This window comes from Lycorma delicatula, chromosome 12 (assembly GCF_047948215.1).
Source record: "Lycorma delicatula isolate Av1 chromosome 12, ASM4794821v1, whole genome shotgun sequence".
Classification (NCBI taxonomy): Eukaryota; Metazoa; Arthropoda; class Insecta; order Hemiptera; family Fulgoridae; genus Lycorma; species Lycorma delicatula.
The window spans coordinates 22,667,605-22,693,345 of NC_134466.1; the positions used below are offsets into that span (position 1 = coordinate 22,667,605).

At 30.0% G+C, this 25,741-nt stretch overlaps 1 protein-coding gene across 2 annotated transcripts in view; it reads left to right on the top strand.

Annotated features, from left to right (window-relative positions):
• Positions 1 to 25,741, top strand: part of cdi (serine/threonine kinase) — a 224,533-nt gene that overhangs the window by 197,123 nt on the left and 1,669 nt on the right. For both annotated transcript variants that reach the window (XM_075380121.1, XM_075380122.1), the window contains 3 exons: positions 191 to 392; positions 8,505 to 9,644; positions 20,591 to 20,847. In XM_075380121.1, the coding sequence (XP_075236236.1) occupies positions 191 to 392; positions 8,505 to 9,644; positions 20,591 to 20,847 (1,599 nt within the window). The remainder of the gene's footprint in view (positions 1 to 190; positions 393 to 8,504; positions 9,645 to 20,590; positions 20,848 to 25,741) is intronic.

Consider the following 25,741-nt stretch of genomic DNA (forward strand, 5'->3'; position numbering starts at 1 on the left):
TTCACTGAACCCCCCCCCTCCAACCCTGAGCATGTGCCTAGTTTAAAGCCTACCTATAATGAATGGTAATTTGTACTCTAAAATGAATAAGAAGGTGTGTATTATTATTCTGATACCATTTGTCTATTAAATAAATCCAGATTTGTAAATTTAGTGCTCATTTTTGTACGTTTTGTTTTTTTATTTACAGTTTGAACCAAAGAATAGGCCTACATTCAATGATATAGTCAAATCATTGGGAAGGTCATTAGAATCACTAGTCACTAGTAATATATCTATATCAGTACTGCCTTCTAATGTTATAAAAACAAGTAGTAATCTTGGTGCGCGTAGCGAAGAAGTTTTACCTACTGGAAATTCATTACCTCAACCATCTAGCTCGCACAGAAAATGTAAGAAGTTTTATTTTATTTTTAAATTTTGTAAATTTCTTAAGTAATTTGTTGTTTTATAAATATCGAAGTAGAAAATAAAATATGTTTTCTTCTTTTGTACTGATTCTTGTTTTTAACATTTTTTAAAATAAAGATATTAGTGATTTTTAAGGTTTGTTCGAAATGAAACTGAATCCTGCCGCTAAACAATATCACTTCTTTAAAAATATTACATTCTTTAAAAATAATATTCCATTTTCGTGTCGCTCTATGTTTTTTCAGTTCCATTGTGTAAGTAAATTTATGTTTTTGTGCTTTTGATGATTTTTGATATAAGATTTTTGAAGAGCAACTTGTTTGAAAATTTTGATAAGACATTTTGTTAAAAAATTGGTTAAGACGTGAACAGAAACTTTGAAAATGTTATAAGAAGCTTACGGTAAATATATATGAGCTGTTACACATTATTGTATTCGGTATCAGTGTTTTAAATCTAGCACCAAAAAGTCACTCGTATGTTAACTACATGTGGTGATGATAATTTTATTTCGAGCGGAATGTTATTGTTCATTATGAGTATGTCCCGAGCGATAATTACATCAATAAGTTTTATTATTTGGTAGCTGTTTGGTGTTTGAGGAAGGCAGTGATCAGAGTGGACCAGCAGAAAATGGATTCTGCACAGTGAAAAATAAAAATGTTAATAGTAGAATGTTTGTGAAAAATTCAGTTTCTTTTTGAACAAATATTTTGTATTTGAATATTTTAATCGATTTAAATTTGTGTTTATAAATAATGGAGTTCAGCTTGTAGACAGCAGTGTCCCCACATTAAAGTCGTATTCACAATTTTACAGATTATGAATTTAATTCACATAGTCGCTGGGAATTTTGAATTTATACGAATTTTTTCCAGAGAAATCTCTTATAAGTTTTCTTGTTTGTAGTAAATAATGTACTTTAACTCATAACACCATAGAAATATGTATCAAGTAAATTTAGTAGTATTTGTCAGGTTTATGCAGTACGTGTGATGTTATTGCGTAAAAGTTTAATATCATGATATCTTAGTTCTTTTTTTTTTTTAAATTGAACTTTTTTTTCATGCTAGTGGCTCCCAAACTTTTTTGTATCATGGCACATCATGCTTTGAGAATAAAGTTTCTTGCGATCATCTTACACATAATAAAAAGTCTTATTAATGAGATAGTAAAGGTGAAATTTTCAATATTTGGTTGTATTTGAAATAAGGAAATTTACATTTCCTACAAAACTTTTTGTTCGTGTTTTATTTTGAAGATTCAGTGCAAAAAATCCCAGTTCATATGTATCATGTTGCAAACTGCATTTAAAAGTAAAAAATTATATCCTATTTTGAATATCCTGATTGATATCTAAAATATTTTGATGGGGCGTTGTTTGGATTTCTTCTTGATTCACCATAGTTAATTGTTAAAACTTGTTTTTCTTCATATTATTTCAAGGCAATATTAGGAGAAATATTGATAAATAGGTTTTGAATCCAATCGTAATTTTAAATGTTTAATGATGGGAAAAGAAGTTCAACTTCTTTCTTAGAATAGTCAAATGCCCAACCATGATCGGTCACCTCTGCTTAATTTATGAAAGTTTTATGAAAAAAAATAAAAATATATATATATATTTATTACTTAGGTGTAAAATTAAATTTTTGTATCCTTAATTCATATACTAGAAACATTTGCTCCAGTAAATGAGTTTTTAGATAAAAAAATATGTGTAGTATTATAATCTTATTAATAGTAATTGATATGTGCTGTAATCATCTTAAATAACTGTCTCTATTTCATCATGTCTGCCATATATTCTATCTTGATGGTAGATCTTTTGTAAATCAGTTGCGTTAAACATACTATAACGATTTTTACTGTATGTTGGTTGTTTTATTATTTTTTGGCATATTTATGTTTTTAAAAAATATATTTTTATTATGTAATTATTGTTTTCTTATATTTACCAAAAATGTATGTAATCAGTTCACGTCATATCAGAGTAATAGAGCTATTTTATTTGAATTTATCGGGACCGATTAAAATTTGAATTTAAAACAATTCAGATAACATCAGTTACATTGAAGTAACTATTTTTACCTTAGTTGCATTTTTATTCATAATAGTTCTGTAGAGTACATTAATATGTTACAGATATAAAATATGATATTAATTGTTAAAATTAATTTCATATATATCACCTAACTTTTAATATTGATATGTGCAGGCAGGTTGAGAGTGATTACTTCTTATAAAAAAAAATATGGACGTTAATGATATATTTCTTAAAAAAAAGCTGACAACACAGTTGTAGGAGTTTCCCATCACGCAGATAAAAGCAGACAGTTGGCACTAACTAAACTGATGTAATTTCACAACTTACATAGAACAAATTTTATTTGTACGGTCGGCAGACCGGTGTAGCTTTTACTCGGCACCAGGTACTGAGTCAACCAGGTGATGAGTTCGACACCCAACCAGACCGAGTTACTTTTTTACACTTTAAATATTATTCATTTATTTAATTCTACCGCTCACTGGTGACGTCACAATATAGCAGACAACTATAACAGCACTTTTTGGGTAGGAGTGCAATTAAAAAAAAACCTTTTTGCAGGTATTATTTTTTAGTCGTTGACAAATGTGCCTAAGAAAAATATGACCTTAATTAGGTGAAATCTCGAGATACTGAGGGTGATCTTTCTCTACATCCTCGCCTCCTTGATCTTTTAGGAAGAAAATTTAATGGCATCAATGCCTCATATATTCAAGTAATCTGACCAAGTTTGGCCAAAATCGGTCATGTTGTTCTGGAAATATAAGGAGATTTAGAGACCGACACCGAACATATGTACATAGAAACATTAGCATCTGGAAAATTTCCATCTGGTTTTTTGGATTCTTTAGGTCAAAACGTCAAGATCCAGTGAAAACCACTTATACCCAAATCGAACTGATTATAGTACTTTCCCTTTTAGAGTTCTGCTATAGTGCTACCAAGAAAGTAATGAATTTGTAAGCTGTAATTAATTGGATGGATCTAATTTTTCTTTTATTGTGGTGACAATTTTTTATTTTTTCATTATTTGATATTTTACCTACAAATATTATATAGCAGATCACCACAACTAAAGCGTAATCATTACTGAACTAAGAAAGGCAGTCCTTTCTGTCAGTAAGTCCGTACAACACTCAAAGAAGAATAAGAAATGTAATAGAACAATCAGTGCCTTGTTCGGGAATAAATGATCTTTTATGGATATAACCATTGTAGGCCAATTTCAGTTTATTTTTGTTAATATCTTATTCTATCTCACGGAAATTGATAAAAAAGATTTTCTTTTGTTCTGCACCGATTTGGTTAAAATAGAATTTAAATAATGTATTTTAGGGTAACACGGATTCTACTGTATTTCATTTCTTTTGTCAATATTTTTTTTAGTAGAATGTTTTTAAAACTATTTTAATAAAAAAGGTATTTATATTTAGCATATTAAAAAAAATATTCTAAAGAATTGGTGATTTTGTGGGGAATTTATTACTGTGTAGTTGTATTTTGTTATGGAAAATTCCAATGTAGTTTCATAGTAGTTTATATTGCTCTTTAAGAGAAAAAATATATTAAAAATACATATAATAAAATATACTTGGGTAGCCTCTTCTAACAAATTCTTTTAACGTGGACTAAATTTTATTTTTCATACTGTAAAATTAAGAAAAAAATAATAGTTTTGTAAATCATTATACTTTATTTGCGTAAGTAGTGATGCAACATATGCGTATAACAAATTTATATTATTTATCGCTAAAGACAAGTGATGTCTATTTTAAAATTATCATCACTCTTTTGTGGCACTTCATTTTAGACGTAAAAAGGAGTTATATAATGGCAAAATGTGGTTATATTTGAAGTTTGTAATTAATTAAATACAGATTATCCGTTTTTCACAATTATAGTTATGTAAAAAAGAAGTATCTGTAACCGTACACCTTGCATATTATTTATTTCAATATATTTCTATATTCTAGTTGTAAGTAAACAAATTGCACAATCCTTTTGTAACAATATATAGATAGAATAGATATAGAGATGTATAAATAGTCAGATATATAAATAGTCAGAATTATTAACACTTATTTAATAATAAGGAAAATAATTTTTAATGTTTGAGAAAAGGTAATAAACGTATTAGTTAATTTAGAATTAATAATAACTTTTCATTAAGGGTTATACATTTTTTTTACATATAGTAAAGAAGAAAAATCATCCTGAAGAAAATTTTTATAGCTTTTAAACAATTTTTTTAGCGGGAGTTCATTTTATTCTTAATTTTAATATTACTCACTTTGACACGAAAATTGTATGTCATTCTTTTGCGTCAGTTCCTGATAATATCATAAAACAGTTTTATAAAAAAGTTCAAAGACTGCTTTAAAACTCTTTTTAGTAGCTGTCCTAATTTGATACCAGGTTTTTACAGATTGTAAATCTTTTACTGAATTGTGTTATATAAATAACAATTTTTGATAATTTGAAAATAATTTCAAATTTTTAATGCTACCTAAATATTTGAATCCTTTTCGATGCTAGTCAGCACCGTTTTTTAAATTATTTTTAATTCAGAAATAAATATTTTTAATTAAAAATATAAATAGATGACAGATAGAATTGAGAATTAGAAATTAGCAATAAAGTTCCTGTGTAAAGAATCACTTAAATAAAATTAATGTACAAACCGGTTCTGGAGTAAATTGTGCTACGATAGGCACAAGATATTACTTATTATCTGGAAGAGAATAATCGTTCAAATTTTATTTGCTTTAATTTTTGTGCCCCTGAATTTTTTATTAAAATTCATCCGCAAAAATTAAATTATAAATTTTTTAAGTCAGGGATGAATCTTATTTAAAATGTGAAAAAACTTTCCTTAAAATTAAATATTATTCTATTTCCTTTAATTTTTAGTACCTAAAATTTATTAATAAAATGCCTTCTATCCAGCTTATAGAAAAAAATTAAAAGGAGTGAGGTTTTAATTTGTTGCCTTAATCTTGACTTACTATTCTTCTGCTGGTTATCTTCAATACACAACCCAATCTTCTGATATTGTAGAAGAATTTCATGTATGATATGTGGGTTTTTGGCAGACCGTAAGTGTGAGTTCTGCCCATGCATATACCCTGATAAATGAAATCATGCGTAATCAGTAGAGAAAACATAGTCTGTGAAAAATGTTGAGATTATTCACCATATTGAATTTACTTTCAAAGTCTTTGGCCCAAAGTGCTTTGTGTGCAGTTGCAATACCATTATTTTTATTGCATATGAAATATTTCTTCATCGAGTACTGACGGTCTAACATTTCATTCATAGTTCTTTACCGATTTTTCTCCCTAAATTTCTTGATTAGAACTCTTTACTTTATGTCGATTTAGTGTACCTGGAAATCTAACAGAAAACTGATCTTTCAGTGCCTTATGTGTATTCGCTATGCTCATGGAAAATGTATAAATGTTGACAAATGTTTACCGTTCTAAAATTAACACCTCTCTGAACATACACAGTAACGCATTTGTCTCAGTCATTCAAAGGTAACAAACACAATGAATGATAAAGAACCAGACATAATTTTTCATCTCAAGATTACCAGGCTGACTGCTTGCAGAAACAAACTGCACGTGATGCAGAATTACCGACCTTTATAGAAAACATTACTCACAGTATACAGGATACAATCCCTTAACATATAATCTTGTTTATATAGGTGTATAGAAACTTTTTGAACACCTGTATTTCCAGTCATGAAAATTGACAGGAAATAAATTGATTTGAGATCACTGGTACGAAATAATCTATCCAAGTAATATTTGTAAACATTTTTTATTTTATTTATTGCTCTCAAATTCTTACTATGAGTACGAGTACAATATTACCATCTTTTGTAGATTATTAATAATTATTAATCATACAATGTTAGTGCATTTTCTAAAGGGAAGTAAAATAAAAAGGAAAAACATCTGTGCTAATTATTTTTTTTTTTATGAGATCAGTATTCTCTGACAGCTCTGTGTGATATTCTGCAGTACTTTAAATAGTTTCTGAATCTTACCAAATGATTGAAAATTGTTTCTTGTTAGAAAGTTTTTATATTTGTAAAATCATAAGTAAAAATCAGTGTCTCGTTCTATTCATAGAATGTCTTTCTTTCAAATTTTATTTTAAAAGATTTAACTTCTTTCAAGATTTTTCATCACGAAGTATATCAGTCATATAGTTTCAACTGATCCTTGTAATTCCCTCCCAAAAAAAGACGAAAAAAATAATCTATCTGTCTGCTTTTCTCTTTCAGTTTATCCTGAATAAAAAAATTTATATAAATTTTAATTTTATTTTACACCATATTTTCTTATAAGTATGAATTACTCTGTTGTAAATTACAATAGCGGTAAGAAAACTAGAAAATTTACTCTTTTTTTTAAAAATTGATTATTTATTTAATATTTATGAAAGATTTTGGTTTCCTGAAAAACGTGCTTTTATTAATTGCAAATTATTCAACTGTTTTTCTTTTGAAGTAAAAATCCAAAGAATGGGTTATACTTTGATTATTTCAATAGATTTCTACTAAGGTATATTTATTTCTATATTTTTAAATAATGTAACATTATATCTACTGTATTTTATTGATTATTAATATTGAAAAAATGCATCAAAAGAGTAGTTGAATAGAACTGATCGATTGAGATATGTCTTTTAGCCTTTAAATTATTTTCAGTCTTGAATTTTTTGAATTATAACTTCTTTCGTATGATATATTTAGAATAGTAATTTTTTTTAGGCTACAGTTTCAGAATAGAAAATCAGTGCAGCCGATTTAATACATTACATATTTGTCTTGATGTTATACCACTTTAATCTAAATTATAATAAAAGGCCTGAGTTTGTCGTAAAGAGTTGAGATCTCAGAGATGTAATCAGTTTTTTGGGGGTTGATTTTTTGTAGTAGTTACGTATAAGGGTATCATTCAGGGCAAAGTTTTTTCAGCCATGAGGATATAGTTTAATGTCAAGAAAAAAGATATTAAGTTTGACTTTATTTAGGTCAAGTTGTACGGAGACACGAGCATGTAGTGTGTGATTTCGTGCTGGATTGTTGTTTTTTTTTTTGGGAGTGTTTTATGACCAAAACTTAAATGAATTCGGGCAAATTTGGCCTGAGCTTCAAAGAGAGAAGTGCAGCCGAGACATGCCCTAAGGGCGCATTAAAAACTAGTAATGTTTTAAAATTCATATTTCTTTTGTAGCAATCTTTAGCGACCAGTGTTGTTATACTGACATGGTGGTTCTTTTTTGTTTATGTATAGAATGTCGATGTTGTCGTCAGTATCTATGGATATATGTTGTGCATCCTTGGAGTAGCTAGCAATGTTGACTTTCTGTTGCTATGAAGGGCTTTTAAACATTCATTGAATATTTTTTGAAGCTGTGTCTCATTTCTTAAATGTAGAACTTAGTTCAATTTATGTATTCCAAGACATTGTATATTTGTTTAGCGATTGTGGTTTATAACTAACGATTGTTTTATTTTGCTGTAAAACCTAATTTGTATCCAGATTTTGTTTTTATTTAAATTCGTGAGCTGAAAAATTTTGTTTCATGAATTTTTGTTAATTAATTTCTATGTTCAGGCTATTATGTAATATTCTTTTTTTATATATTTTTTATGTAGTATTAAATAAGATATGGTGAGGAGTCTGTTGAGATTATACATTTAAAAAAGCTGGTTTGAAAATTTCACTCTCGTGTAATGAACTGTGAATCGTGAAATAGTTAATGCCAAGTCAGGTCTTTATAAAGTTAGTTTAATACTAAGAGAAATGTCTAATTGCTATATTAGTTATACTAATGTACATTTTCAAGCCTCAGCCTAAAAATTCAAGACTGTTGATTATAAGGGTTAAAAGATGTCTCTAAGTTGAAGAGATCTGTTCAAATGCTATGTTTGGAAGATCTTTTATTCATATTGATGATTATTTCTTTACATAATATTTTTCGTGTGTTTATTTTTTTTTATAACTTATTATTTTTACTTTTGTTGCAGTGAGCCACCGTAGATCATTATCAGAAGATATTGGTATGTTAGTGTTTCCACCGCATACAGCTCCGAGTGATAAAGCAAGATGTCATTTTGTTCCATCCACACCTTTAAAACACGTAGGTGAAGCGATGGCTAGAGAAGATCCGCATTACAAACCTTTCCCTTCAAAAGCGAATCCGTTTTCGGCATTAGGACAATTTAAAGGTGTTAAAATTCTCGCTTCGACAAATTCTACTGATTTGTTTTCATCATGTTTTGAATTACCATCACCGTCACCTTATAGAACCGAGACAAAAAGTAATCCATTTGATTCGTCATTCGATACATCGTTATCGGATAAATTAAATAGAGGTGTTGTCAGTGACAGTTGGAAAAGAAATTCTGTGGATGTAACTGTTTCTGAACCGAGTATTGTTATAGAACCGGTTATAAAACCATCGCACATATTAAAAACAAAGCAAAAAAGTCATAATCAAAAAGAATTAAAACCAAGACTTTTAAATGCTGGTGGTAATAATGTGTGTAATAATTTGGTGAAAGATTCCAAAAAGGCTGTGTTAAGTTCTGTTGTTGATAAAAGTTCATCTTCCACTATTATAGATTCTAGTGTCGCGTCAGATGACGATGAACATACATTAAAACACGGTAATAGTTCAGTATTTAGAGTTGAACCGCCGCGATATTATACGGAACTTAAAACAAAACCATTATCTTTACCGTCATCTCCAACTTTTTCAAGAAGAAAAAATACAATAACAGTATTAACTAATGATTTATTTAATAGATTTACAACAAACATTAAACCACAGTTATCAAAATTTTCAGGTGATGATGATAGTAAATTTTGTTTTGTGCATAATGAATTACGGAAAAACATTCCGTCGTTGTACTCGCATCCGTTATTTAAGAATCGATCAACACATCAGTGCGATGATACTAAACAAATGGTGCCTCTACATCCATTACGAACGTGTTCATCAAGCTCGAATCTTGTCACTATCGATGATATACCTGGTAGTCCTGGTGGTGCTGGAACATTTTTTAATCACAGTAATGTTATACCGACGATACAAGGATTAAGGAGACGTGGCTCGTGTGAATCTGGATTTTTCAGTAACCTCGGTGAAGACTTCTGTTTACCAGGTAGAACTACATTATTTATAAGATATTGCATGATACGTATATATGAAACCTGGGCGCGTATATCCATTGCTTTGTTTGATATTATTTGTTTAAAATGTAATAAATAATGAATAAATGTTGTTATTAAATATTTATGAGCACGGTTATTAAATTTATACACTTTTTTTGTAAATTTTTTATTTTGTTGTCATTTGTTAATTGTATGAAAAATTCTTTATGTTTTAAAAAAAAAACACTTGTGAGCTTGTAATTTATTTTTAATTGCTTTGTTTGTATGTATTGTTTTTATGTTACTATTATTATTGCTGCATGTTAAATATAGAGGAAGTGATAATAAATTTGGCATTGTTATACATTTTGTATTCATTTAATACTAGGATTTTCACAGTTTATTAATCTTCAGTAAAGTTAATCAAACTTACGTATTATAAACTATGAAGGGATTATACGAGGGTTATTTTTTTCAAGGTCAAATCGGTCACAAAATTAAATCCACAGTGAAAATAAAAATTTTTTTATTTGTAACAAGTACTTACATAGTTGCCACTCCGATTTAGACATTTGTTGTAGTGTGGTACGAACTTTCCAATACCCTCGTCATAGAACGGAGCCGCCTGTGTTTTCAGCCATGTTTCTATGCTGTTCTGCAGCTCGATGTGTGTGCCAAAATGTTGTCCTCCTAGCCAGCGTTTCATGTGAGCTAAGAGGTGAAAATCAGATGGAGCCAAGTCCAGGCTGTATGGTGGGTGATCAAACACTTCCCAATGAAAACGATGGAGGAGCTTCTTTGTTACAGCTGCAGTGTGCGGCCGAGCATTGTCATAGAGAAAGACAATGCCTGATGACAACATTCCTCTCCGCGCTTATTCTGAATCGCCCTTCGTAGACGTTGAAGAGTCACGCAGTATGAGGCTGCAGTGATGGTCGTGCCACGTTCCATGAATTCCACTAAGAGCTGCAGACCAGCATAGAAACATGGCTGAAAACACAGGCGGCTCCATTCTATGATGAAGGTATTGGAAAGTTGGTACCACACCACGACAAATGTTTAAATCGAAGTGGCGACTATGTAGAGAAATAGCGTAACTATGTAAGTACTTATTACAAATAAAAAATTTTTTATTTTCACTGTGGTTTTAATTTCGTGACCGATTGGACCTTCAAAAAAACCCTTGTAAAAAATTTATTCAGTTGAGGCTTTCTTAATTAAGCATATTTTAACAAGATTTCTCCTGACTTAAATTCCTACTCTTCATTATATTCTCTCAAAACAGTTGGACATATGACAAATTTGTTAATATATTCTTGTACGGTGTACATTGTGACTACATCTACTATATGATGTTGCACTGTGTAAATGTATGGTAGACAAAACAGTTATTGTTTATAAAATATATGTTACACTGTGTAATCAAAGTCCATACTGTTTATTTAGCTGAAGCAACCGAACTTATTCTATCTATATAGCTCTGTGTAGAGATAATCTTAAGAAGAGTGGTACAGCCCTTTTTACTGAATGTTTATGATTAGAATTATATTAATTGCTATTTTCTACTGCAGATTCCCAAAGTTATTGCACTATTTTATCACAAAATACTACATTGGTGAGCCATACTAACATGTTATTTTTTATTTAGTTCAATTAATGAAAAATGAATTAGAATGTGCTATTGTTTAAGAATAATATGTTTTATGTAGTATAACGACTTCAAAATGAAATGGTAGTAAAATGCTGGTATACAAAGATTAATTTAATTTAATGTAATGAAATTATTAATTATTGTTCTTCCTAGAAGTAACAATATTGAATAGTAAATAATTTTATTAGAAATGACATAATAGTATTGAAGGGCGTTACATAAAAAACTTTTGTAGTGGTCTACTTATCGTGAGAAGATATTTTATTTGTGTTATCAAATTCTTGTAAAGAAAATTAATTATCAAACTGGGAGTTTGTCAATAGACATGGCTATTCTGTTACAATGAAAAATATTTAAAAGGAAAATCTTTATCCAACAATTACAATAAATCAGTAAATATCAATTAAAATATAGAAGATCCGTCGTTACAAACTGTTAACTATAATAAATAAGTTGAAGAGTATAAGAATGTGATAGGAAATAATATTGAGGTATAGGTAATTATACAAATGAGATTGACTTATTATACTTATAATAGATTGACAACATGCATTAAAAAAATAAAAAAAGATGATGGAAATGAAGAAAAGAAGAGATTCACTTAACCAAATCATTAGTCTACTTAAAAAAAATGTATTGTTCCATTCATTATTCAATTATATAACAAAATTGTTTGTTACATTATAGACAATTATAATATAATTATAAACACTATAATTTATTGTCCATATAAATACTATAAACAATTTATATAAACATTTTAATTCAATTATATACCATTAAATTAACACATATTTCATAATGTACCGTAGTATAGTTCATGAATATTTTCATAGTTATTTAACCCACAAATACCCAATCTATGTAGAAGTATTTAAAGCTCTTTTATTATTAAGTTAATTATTGTTGCGTACTACAAGTATGCCAGATAAGTCTTGCAACCAATAATCTAAGTGCTGGATATTCTAATGTTACATCATTTACTTCTGACTATTTTCTAGTCATTACAAAAATCCCTTCTAGATCTAAAAGTCATGCGCATCAAAATAATTAAAAAAATAAGACATTAATAATATTTAAAGATTTATTTATTTTCTTAACATATTGGCTTCTTGAGCATTTATCCCACCACCACCCCGTTCGGTCGCCCTAAAGCATAAGACCGAATTCTGTGCCACAAACGGTTACTGTGCCCCAAAACGGTTTATTGATCAGTGTTCTAATTAGCTCCTTAAAGCTTACCTTACTGTGTGAGCAGAATAAGCGTGGTGTCCTACACAACTAACTTGCATGTCCCACTGCTCACTTGTCATATATTACTAAAATGGGTAGGTGCACCCCGAGTTGAAAACAGAATTAAACATTTTTTCTGTATTCTGTAGTACTAATAAGTTAACAGTTTTCAGTTAGTAGGATGCTTGACTGTCCCATGGTACTACATTATCTTTTATGCTTAGTTTGGGGTCATTCATGCATGCCACAACGTGATGCAATCTTTCTTTATATGCTTAGTATGGGGCCATGCATTGTTTGTGACATTGCACTTGTCTCAGTTAAAAATTAAGTGTTTGTGTTTTTTTTTTTTTTTTTTTTTTTTTTTTTTAATAATTATTAGCATATTGGTCATAGTTTTGTACCATAAGATGTTACTGTTTTATAGGTTTGAAATTATATATGTAATTTATATACTTACATATAGATTGTTTATATACAGAGTGTTCTGGGACATATAACTCAAACTTCAGGCACTGATTCAGGAAAACAAAACGAGCGAAAAAGTTCATATCGACATAAGTCCTATTTTGCTTTGTTTTCCTTCTGGATGCCATTTTGTGATTTTCAATAAAAAAAATTATTTCTGAGAAACGGGTAAACTCTCATTAATTAAATTTGGCAAATCTAAGACTATTGTTTTATTCTACAAAATAAAACATTTTGAAAACACTTTCAAACATTTCAAAACAGCAGCCATCTTAATTTTTTAATCTTCAATAAATTGATAATTTTTATTAATTTACTATTATTATTTATTACTAATAATTTTTATTACATTTTGGGAGGAAGTAAAAACAGGCAAAAAATTATCAGCTTTCATTATGCACAAGCGTACTGCCAGGTTAATTCTCTGCAATAACTCGATTGTTTGTCAACGGATTTTTACAAATGAGGTGTCATTTTGTTCAAAATAAAATGCTTAATACATTTTGCAATAAGTAAAAATTTGACCAAACAAATAATTACAAAGATATTGAAGATTAAAGATTAAGATGGCTGCCGTTTAGAAATTTTTGAAGGTAATGTTTTCAAAATTGTTTATTTTGTAGAATAAAATACTAGTCTTAGATTTGCCAAATTTAATTAATGAGAGTTTACCCGTTTCTCAGAAATAATTTTTTTTATTGAAAATCACAAAATGGCATCCAGAAGGAAGACAAAGGAAAATAGGACTTATGATGATATGAACGTTTTTGCTCATTTTGGTGTCCTGAATCAGTACCTGAAGTTCAGGGAATATGTCCCAGAATGCTCTGTTTTATATATATATATATATATATATATATATATATATGTGTGTGTGTGTGTGTGTGTGTGTGTGTATGTGTGTGTGTGTATCAAATGAAAAAGAATACCCTACAGTAAATAGATAAGTTATACTTATCACATTAATTCCAAGAATCTATTGTTGCAGGATCCCACATCTTCAGTTTGTATTTAATTCTATAATTACATTAAAATAAATTGTTTTTATAATTTGTAAATTTCTCAAAAATGTTACAGTTTATATATATATATATTTATTTATTATGAATGAATATGCAAATCCTGCTGTCCAGTACTGAAATCAATTTTGGTGTTTTATATTTCATTTAATATTAAATTGTATTAACACAGTGGGTCAGTATGTTAATGAATTATTTAAAATTTCCAACAAAAAAAAAAAATATATATATATATATATATATATATTGTTATCTGTGTAGATTAACAAATTTTAATCTATACAGTAAAATTCTGAAAATCTGAAGTAAAAAATGTTGAAAAGTTTGAAGCTGGCCAGTGAATATGATAACTTAACCATAAATGTAAGCTAACTTACTTATCAGTAAAATTTTTTCTAATATACATAACGTATTTTACAGAATACTTTTTTGTATTAAGTATATATAGTTATTTATAAATTATAAGTAAGAAAAATTGAAGTAAAATATCAATCAAGAGAAGAAATTTGTCACAGAAGCTTTCTTTTTACACTGTACTTTGCTGGTTGATTTTCTGGGATAATAGTGTTTATAAAATTCATAACTGGCAAAGGGGTGTATATAACTTTTCTAGCTTTCAGCTGTAGACAGACTTATATTTCAGGTACACTATAAGGTTTTTAAATATTTGTGACTTAATTATGCAATTTGAAAGAGTTCCGACAAAGATAAAATATTATAAAAACGTATGGATCCAATTTGACCCGTTTGACTGACGCTTTTATCATTAAGATTATATTTTAATAATAATAATTGAAATATAATAGATTATGGACTTCTTTTTTTTTAAAAAGTCCCCATGTTTACATTAATACCAGATGCAGTTGGATTTTCAATTTTGAAAATTAAATTAAAAAAATAGTTAATTTAAACATGATTCTATTCAGCCCCTTTGGTTTTTGAGGCGTAAAGATTTATTTATTGTAATAATTATTTACTACAGTGTTATTCACTAGCTTAAAAAAATTATAGTTGACTTAAAAAAAACTACCATGATCCCCTTGTTTGATAGGGTTGAAAATCTGGCCATATTCATGATATTTGTAGCCAAATGTTTGTTTGTACCAAATTTCAACTTTATTGATTGATAGGTTTTCAAGATATGAGGTAAAAACTGTTCAGAAATAATATTGAATATTCCCCACTCATAAATCCAGTCGACTTAAAACTTTGGAATTATAAATAATTTAATAAATACTTTCATTGTACTAAAACTCAATTTTATACGATCGCTGTTTAAACAGTAAAAAATTCAAAATTGTAAAAACTACTCTTTCTTTATTTTCTTCTAAAATTAATGCCATCAGTCCCTCATGTATAAATATTTTGAACCATTTTCATAGAATTTATGTTTGAGCCACTCCATAGATATTAATCAAAATACAGGCATTCATAAAAGAAGCATAAACATCTTCCAGAAATTTATATAACTTTTTTTCCATTTTTTAGACTGAGGATCTTGAATTTACAAATTACCTGCAAAATGTATGAAAACTTATACTGCTTATAAACTAATTAGACTTAAAACAACTATACTTACACATTTATTTAGTCGATTAAAATTATTTTTTTTATAAACCTTGAATCTGTATATTTGAAAGCGATGAATAAAATGAAAAACATTAATTTTTAACGAATTTGTAGAACACAGAGGATTGCTTTGAATCAAAGTTTTGATATATCATCAGTGATCCCACTTTTCATGTCTGAGCTGGTGACTCGATTCATATCCCATTGACAATTTCCTGCCATAGCTCACAGTCCTCTCCCATTCAAATCAACATGCCTTACATTTCTCCAGTCACTTCTTCAATTTGGCCATGCCATTTTTTTTGGCGGTCTTCCATGTGACTTGCTGTTCTTCTCCATGTATGACTAACTACTCAAGATTTTCACCAGATCTATGGATTATATGGGCGAAGTAGCAGAGGATGAGCTGGAAGCATATAGTGGATAACCTCCTCTGTAACTCGTTTATAATCAAGTTCTTCCTCTTTTTCATACATGCAATGTGGAGCATTCTTCGATAGGCCCATATTTCCAATGCATCAATTCCTCTCTGGTCTTCCACATTTATGGTCCAGGTCTCAACATCGAACATGATTACTGGGAAGACTAGCGCCTGAAGCAGTCTCAGCTTTGTATTCTTCATGACTGCCTTGTCCTTCCAAATAGTTATCAACTTCATAAGCACCTCCTTCATGTATTTCGGCCGATGAGCCCCCTTCTTTATCTGTTGTGGATACTAGATGTACAAAATGGTCCACCGTTTTGAAATCACTCGGCGCATTACTGACTGGAAGATCATTGGTTCTGTCTATACCTATATATATATTTCCATAACACCTGGAACACCTCAGAGAGTAATGTACTGGAAATTGAATGGTGTGAAAAAAATATAAATTACCAAAAACCAGAGCCACATTCAATAGACTGGTTGTTGTCGATAATAAATGTAGAAAAATAACACTTAATGCATTTTATTGTATATGTCATCTCGTAGAATTAACACATTATTTTGAATTTTCACACAAAAAAGTATTGTTGTATGAGTATCAGAATGATATTGGATTCATATTAATATACTACTGTACAGATTAATGATGACTACAAAAAAATATTTTAATTGTTAACACAGGCAAATAATTTTTATTTTAAAAATCTTCCATTTATGTTATATAGAAAAAAACTTAGATTAGGACCACGAGAGGAACTTATTCTTACCAAATAATATATTTCTCCATATCACATTCGACTCAAGTGGTGAATTTGGCTTAAACAAATTTGAAAGGAAATAAAACCAAGGAATGCCAAAATGAAAAATATTTTTTAAATATGATTTATAATTAAAAATCAAGATTGCAAATGGTCACACCGTACTAACTTTTTTTTAAATGTTTTAAAATACTTAAATGTTGATGGTAAGAAGTCATTCCTTTAATGGACTGAGCAAAGCGTTTTAAAGAAAATCAAAAAAACTTAAGAGAATTTTAACTCATACATGTACCCTAACCAAAGGCATGTGAAATATAGAAATCCTGCGGCTGAGGGTTGAAGTATATGCATCTGTCAAATATTAGCTAAGAAAATTTGTTCATGTAAAACATTAGGAAAAAATTTTGTTTGTATTACATCAATCTCTCAAAATTCTCTATTAATAAAACAAATTATATGAAAATATGAGTATAATGACAGATTGAGCTAATTATTAGTTTATGTTTTCTAAATGTATAAAACTCTGAGGAACTGTGAATCATAACCTGCAAAACTCAAGAGCTGATATAAACTCAATAATACTGTTACAATACTTGATGTTTCATATCTTTATGTAATAATGTTCAGTTAATGTAGACTTGTTCAATTCTGTCTGGAAATAAATTTTTCACTTTTTAAAACAATTAAGTCTTGTGTGTGAAGCCCACAATCTTTTTATTCATGATACAATTTGTGCTTATGGATGTTATGCATGCAATCATAGTAGAAAAATTTATTTTCTTTTTGTGTTATTTGAATTGTGCATATTATTAAAATTTTGGGCTTAGAAAAACGACATAATTTATTACTTTTCCAGGAGCTCATGGTAAGTTTAAAAGATTTTATATTTATGAGAGATTAAACTGTAAACAATTAAATGTTTTTACTCTCTCTTATACGTAAAAAAAATAATAAAAAATCAACAAAAAAAAATTATGCCTTGCATAGGAGCCAGAAATTTCATTCCTATTTAAGAAAATTTAACAATAATTGCTTTACAACTACACAAAATGTAAATGGTGCATGCCATGCATATAGCAATTCTCTTTAAATGGAAAACATCATAATCTACTTTTCCCTATTGTTATTTACATACTTATACTGTGTTAAATATTCATCAGTGAAGATAGTAAATATAATTTTAATGCTTTGAATAAATTGGATATATTTTTTTATTTTATTCAAATTCTACTTTTTTTAGTTCTAGCTGTTGGTAAGCCAACATATTGTATCAGAATGTACTGCCTTATTCCTTTAATTTATATGTTCCTTATGCCTTTAATTTACTGCCTTATTCAGGATCTGGCTGCATAATTCATGTTTTAATAAAATAAAAAATTAATTTTCTTACTTTATTTTATGTGTGTATATAATATATATATATATATATATATATATATATATATATGTAATTACTGTATTTTATTTATATAGGGTTTGGAAAAAACTAATTTTGGTTTTCACAAACAAATATATGTTTGTTTGTCTTTAAGGACTTTTGTCTATATTATAATTTTTTCTTTTGGTATTCAATAACTGTCACTTTTAGAAGCAAATTGTGCGGAATTCTGTTTCCACCTGTTAGTTTGTGGTTGATTTTAGCATGGAAAGCAAAAATGAATCTTTTCAATATATTTTATTTTTTTATTTCCATAAAGGCAAGAAAGATGCTGAGGCTCACAAAGAGATATATGAATTTTATAGTGTTGATCACCTTACAGAACACATGTCAGAATCAATTTAAAAAATTCTGTTCTGGAGACATTCAAAGATGACCAATGTTCTAATTGACCTATTGAATTCGAAGAAAGGCCAAATCAAAGCCATAATTGAACCAAATCATCGTATAACTTTGCAAGAGAAGTAAAATATATCACATACAATGATTAAAAATCAATCATATCAAATGTCTTAGACTCGTTAAGAAATTTGATATTAGGGCTTCGCGTGAATTGAAAGAGATTCGCTTAACACAAATCATTATTTGCAAGTTGCATCTCAAACACCATGAAGTCAACCCTTTTTTGAAACACATCATCAGTGATAAAAAATACATTGTCTACAACAACATCAATGAAAAATGATTGCAGTCCAAGTATGATCAACCGGCACAAGCCTATTTTTTTTTTTTGTCTTAAGTCATTTGACTGGTTTGATGCAGCTCTCCAAGATTCCCTATCTAGTGCTAGTCGTTTCATTTCGGTATACCCTCTACATCCTCCATCCCTAACAATTTGTTTTACATATTCCAAATGTGGCCTGCCTACACAATTTTTTCCTTCTACCTGTCCTTCCAATATTAAAGCGACTATTCCAGGATGCCTTAGTATGTGGCCTATAAGTCTGTCTCTTCTTTTAACTATATTTTTTCAAACGCTTCTTTCTTCATCTATTTGCCGCAATACCTCTCCATTTGTCACTTTATCCACCCATCTGATTTTTAACATTCTCCTATAGCACCACATTTCAAAAGCTTCTAATCTTTTCTTCTCAGATACTCCGATCGTCCAAGTTTCACTTCCATATAAAGCGACACTCCAAACATACACTTTCAAAAATCTTTTCCTGACATTTAAATTAATTTTTGATGTAAACAGTTATATTTCTTACTGAAGGCTCGTTTAGCTTGTGCTATTCGGCATTTTATATCGCTCCTGATTCGTCCATCTTTAGTAATTCTACTTCCCAAATAACAAAATTCTTCTACCTCCATAATCTTTTCTCCTCCTATTTTCACATTCAGCGGTCCATCTTTGTTATTTCTACTACATTTCAATACTTTTGTTTTGTTCTTGTTTATTTTCACGCGATAGTTCTTGCGTAGGACTTCATCTATGCCGTTCATTGTTTCTTCTAAATCCTTTTTACTCTCGGCTAGAATTACTATATCATCAGCAAATCGTAGCATCTTTATCTTTTCACCTTGTACTGTTACTCCGAATCTAAATTGTTCTTTAACATCATTAACTGCTAGTTCCATGTAAAGATTAAGAAGTAACGGGGATAGGGAACATCCTTGTCGGACTCCCTTTCTTATTACGGCTTCTTTCTTATGTTTTTCAATTGTTACTGTTGCTGTTAGGTTCCTGTACATGTTAGCAATTGTTCTTCTATCTCTGTATTTGAACCCTAATTTTTTTAAAATGCTTAACATTTTATTCCAATAAAAAGCCAATAATAATCATAAAAATAAATCATGCTCTCAATTCTGTGTTATTACAAATACGTTGTGTATTTGGAGCTGCTTTCAAGAAACCAAACGATCAATTCAGATGTTTACTGTCAACAAATAATGAAACTGGAGAAAGCGGTCGAAGAAGAACGGCTAGAATTGGCAAATTGTAAAGGAATCATGTTCCACCAAGACAATGCAAGGCCTCCACACATCTTTGGTAATTCATCGAAAATTATTGGAGCTTGTTCTGGAAGTGATCTCTCATCCCCTGTATTGCCCTGATCCTGCGCTATAAGATTACTGTTTATTTTGAAATTTGCAAAACTTTTTTAACAGTAAAACTTTCACTAATGATGATGACTTGAGATCGCACTCAGTTCAGTTTTTTGGTAACGACTAAGAGTTCTATGAGTCTGGAATCATGAAGTTGCCAGAAATATGGCAAAAGGTTATTGGACAAAACGGAAAATGTATAATTGATTAAAGTTCATTTTTTATATAAAAAAATTATAGTTTTATTTCACACTACAAAAACAAAATTACTGTCTTTCCAACCCAAACTATGTATATAAAAATATTTGTTTAATATTTTACTGTATTACAATTTTAAATTTGTAGGAGTTGAGATGGTAACAGCATCTTCAGTTACATTATCATCATCATCAGCTGCTTCATCACTCTTTCTTGACTCTGGTGCAACTGTGTCATGTAGTTTAGAAGATATAGCAACACCATTACGCGGTCATTCAACGCCTGGAACATTTCATCATAATCAACATAAACGATCATCATCTGTTTATACAGATAGTTCGGAAGACGTATCAAGTCTTGGTGGTGGGGATTTACCTACTTGGGAAGATAGATCACTGTTGCAGGTAAAATTGTTATTCAACTTGTTTATTTTTATTTCCATATTTTTTTTTGTTATAAGTCATCTGTATGTTTGTTGCAATTTTACATTTCTTTTTACTATGCTAATATTTTAATCTCAACTTATTATGTTATATTTTACAGTTTTAGATCTTACACCCCCTCTTCACCTCTCTTTTTCTGTTTACCACAAGAACCACAGTAAGGTATTACTTTAGAGGATGATATATATGAATGTGAATGAAGTGTAGTCTCAGGTCAACCATTCTTGAGGTGTGTGGTTAATTGAAACCCAACGTTCAAAGAATGCCAGTATTCATGATCTAGTATTCAAATTCTTTACATCATATACCCTGTCCGATTACTAAGTTAATTAACTAAATGAGTAATTAATACGAGGGTTATTTTATTTTCAAGGTCCAATCAGTCATGAAATTAAAACCACTGTGAAAATAAAAAAATTTTTATTTGTAACAAGTACTTACATAGTTACGCTATTTCTCTACATAGTCCGATTTAGACATTTGTCGTAGCATGGTATCAACTTTCCAATACTCTCGTCATAGAACGGAGTCGCCTGTGTTTTTTCAGCCATATTTCTATGCTGGTCTGCAGCTTGATGTCTGTGCCAAAATGTTGTCCTAGCAGGACTTCCTTTGAGCAAAGAGGTGAAAATCAGATGGAAACAAGTCCAGGCTGTATGGTAGGTGATCAAACACTCCCCATAGAAAACACTGCAGGAGCTTCTTTGTTACAGCTGCAGTGTGTGGCCGAGCATTGTCATGGAGAAAGACAATGCCTGATGACAACATTCCTCTCTGCTTATTCTGAATTGCCCTTCGTAGACATTGAAGAATCACGCAGTATGAGGCTGCAGTGATGGTCGTGCCACGTTCCATGAATTCCACTAAGAGAACTCCATTCCAGTCCCAGAACACAGTAGCCATATGCTTTCTGTTGGAGAAGGTTTGCTTGAACTTCTTTGGTTTACTGGGAGAATGAGAATGCATCCACTGTTTGGATTGTTATTTTGTTTCTTCAGTTTCGAAATGGACCCGTGTCTCGTCCCCTGTGACAATTTTGTTCAAAAAATCTTCTCCTTCATTGTGGTAGCGCTGCAGAAATGTTAGGGAGGCATCCGTTCTCATTGTTTTGTGATGGTCGGACAGCATTTTGGGAACCCATCTCGCACACAGTTTGCGGTACTGAAGTCTCTCACTCACAATGGAAACGAATCACCAAAAACAGAAATTGTGAACCGACGATTCTCTCGAATTGCCTCATCCACTCACTCGATGAGATCATCAGTTGACACTCGCTTCCTTCCCTGACCGCCTGCATCATGAACATCTGTACGTCCTGCTTTAAAGTTCCTGCACCATTGTCGCACTTTGCTGTCACTCATTGAAGTTTCACTGTACACATTACTTATTTGTTGATGAATTTCAGCTGCATTACACCCCTCAGCCTGAAGAAAAATCGAATTACTGCACGCACTTCACACTTGGCGGGATATGCTATTGTTGTAGACATGTTTATCTGCTAGCTGCGTGTTCAGAACTAAACGAAGTGACGCGATGTGATTGAAGGCCATACTAGAGACACTGCGCAAAGGTTCATCCGATTTTTGCGTGGGTTTTTATTTCGCGACCGATTGGACCTTGAAAAAAAATAACAGTCGTATTTAATTTTATCAGTGTTCTACAGTATATTTCCTAAAAGAAAAAGCTTGACGTAGATTATTTATTATGAATTATTGGATAAAAATAATCTATTTTTTGTTATTTTAAAACGTTTTCTTTTCTACGAGTGTTGTTATTAGTTGCTACTTGTTCGTGTGACAAATTACAAAAATAAAATACCCTGCGTTTTACCTGTAATCAGTTTTAGAGAATATTCTATAATTTCAGTAAGAGTTTTTTTTTTTAAATCACTGTTTTAAGTATATTTAAGAATAGAATTTTATGATTTTTTAAAGTATTTTTCTGTTGATTAGTATCAGTATGCCATTACTGATATTGAACATTTATAGTTTTTGTTAAAATCTATAAATGTTCAATATGTGCTCCTCTGGTGACACGGCACACATCATCATGAAAGTCTAGCTCTTGCCGAACTCGTTCTAACATGTCATTTTTGATAGAGTTGATCGCATTGATTATGCGATCCGTTAGCTCAGTGATATCGTGCGGCATCGGTGGGATAAACACCTTATCTTTCACGTAACCCCGAGAAAGAAATCGCATGGCGTGAGGTCTGGTGATCTTGGTGGCCACAGCATAATATGTTGCTCTTCTTCAGACGCACGTCCTATCCAGCGCCGAGGTAATTTTGTGTTAAGGTACTGTCAAACCTCGTTATGAAAATGGGCAGGACAACCGTCTTGCTGGAAAATGAAGTCGTTGAGTAGTCTAGGTGTAAGCCATAATTGTAACATATTCAGGTATATCGTGCCTATTACTGTCGTTTCCATAAAAAAGAACGGCCTCTAAACTGCCTCACAAGAGATCGCACAAAAAACGTTTACTTTTGGAGAATGCCGAATGTGTTCCACGTAAGCGTGTGGGTTTTCAGTTCTAACAAAAATCTAACAAAATCTTTTCCTGTAACTATAAACAAAAATTGAGCCTATGTGTTTTATCTTCATCAGAAAGATGCTGGATTAATTGAAGACGATACGGTTTGCATAACAAACGTTTACAGAGAACTCTTCACACTGTTGTTTTCGGAATTCCTAATTCTCTGCCTGCAGCCACAGTCGATTTTGACGGCCTGTGAATGAAACTTGCACGTAAACGTTCGACATTGACTTATGAGGTTGATGGACAACCAGTTGATTTTCGCTTTCACAAGCAACCAGTTTCACTGAATTGTTTATACCATGTACGAATTGAATTGTCACTTGGTGGCTCCTTATGAAATTTTAACCAAAACGCACGTTGCACAGAAATTACTGACTTTGACAAGTGAAATTCTAACACGCAAAACGACTTCTCACTTCCCATGGCAGCCATTTTCTCTATGGTCGATGCCTAGCGTGCAAATGATTTACTAACTGCCTAGTATATGTGGAAAAAACTATTTGAAGTACTCTTTCGTACAGTACTTGTTTTATTCTTATGAGTGAAATAGTTTTTTGTTAATTATTTTTCGAAACTCCGAAAAACAGTATGAAACGCTCTGTACTGGCTGTCAATAAATGTAATTTTTTGGGTTTTTTTAACTGAGTAAAATGTTTTAATAATACTGTTGCATAGTTTAATATTTTTTTAGTTAAAAATGTAATAGAAAAAGGTGTTATGAAGGGAAAAAATGTCAGTTAAAATGAGTAGAAATAACTTATTTTTCTGTTTGCTGTTTCCCAGTTCTAGATAGGAAAACAGATCAGTACAGACAAGTATAATGTTAGTATTACATTTTACACTTAATGAAGCAGCTGTACTATTTTATAACAGATGTCCAAGACTTCTACTCATTTTAGTAGAAATTTTTTCCCTTCACAATATTTTTTTGCATCATGTTGGTAACTGAAACAATGAAACTATATGCATAACATAATTATGTTATTAAAATACGTGGTTCAGTGAAAAATAGAGCTTAGTTTTGAAGAGTTATCAAAATATAATTTTTTCAATCCTTTTTTAGATTTTTTAATATAAATGCATTAAGAATGCTACTTTTGGCTGCTGTTAATGCAACAATCAATCCAAATCCTTTTTAAATCGTTTTTAAATAAGGTTTCTTTTTCTAATTAAAACATGAAACAACTTCATGAATTGAATTGTTATTTTTTATTTGTATTAATTCAAGGAAACAGTGATTGCATGTGCTGTTGGATTTTATATAGTAAAATAGGTAAACTAATGAAATTAATGAAAACCTTTTAAGCAGTTAATGACCGCAAAATGTTTTCTAAATATTATAAAAATAAATCATTATTTTAATAGGAACATAATACATAATATAAATCACATCCGTGTAAGATAGATATAAATACGAAAACAAATTACAAGATAAAAACTAAACTTGATTAGTGTCTATATTAATTACTTAAATATAAACACATTAAATAATGTTAAATTAAATACTATTAGTAAAAAAAAAATGCAGAATAGTTCATAATTCAAAAGCTGTTATTTTATATATACAGTTGAACGGGATGTAGATAAATCATGTATTTTAAATAAATTGTGGAAAGCGTATTCAAATGGTTCAGCAATTTATTAAAAATGGCAGTGGAAGCTTAATTAGGCCCTTTTTTAAGCCAAAGTATTTATTGAGTTTTATTAAAATAATTCCATCGCCTGGTATAGTAAAGGTGAATATTGTTATTTTTTAAGAATAAGTAACTGAAGAATAGTATTCTTTTAACAAATATTTTTATTATTCATAAATATAGTTAACATATTTAATTTTTTTAAATATAGGACTTCATGATTCATATTTAAGGGTACCAGATAATGATATGATAGCCCATTTATACCTTAAAAATTATTCTGACTATTTAAAAGATCCCCAAAGGATACATTAGATGTTACATGAGAATATATGAGAGTACCCAAAAACAACTATAATTTTTTTTCAAGAAATTTTTAATTCCCTTCAAAATACTCTCCACCACAGCTATTCCATTGTTCAAAACAGTTTTTAAATCCATCTGTTGTGATGCCCAATAGCACCTTACTTGTATTTTTTTACAGTTCTCTCTTCATTTACAGGAACAAAAAACTGCACAGAGATAAATCAGTTGAATAAAAGGGGGTGAGACAAAGGAGTCATACCATATTTTTTTTTGTTAAAATATAAGAGCTGTATGAGAAGGTGCATTGTTATAGTGGGTATATCAGTTGCCCGTCTGCTACAAATTGAGCGTTTTTCCTGCAAACTGTTGTGTAATCT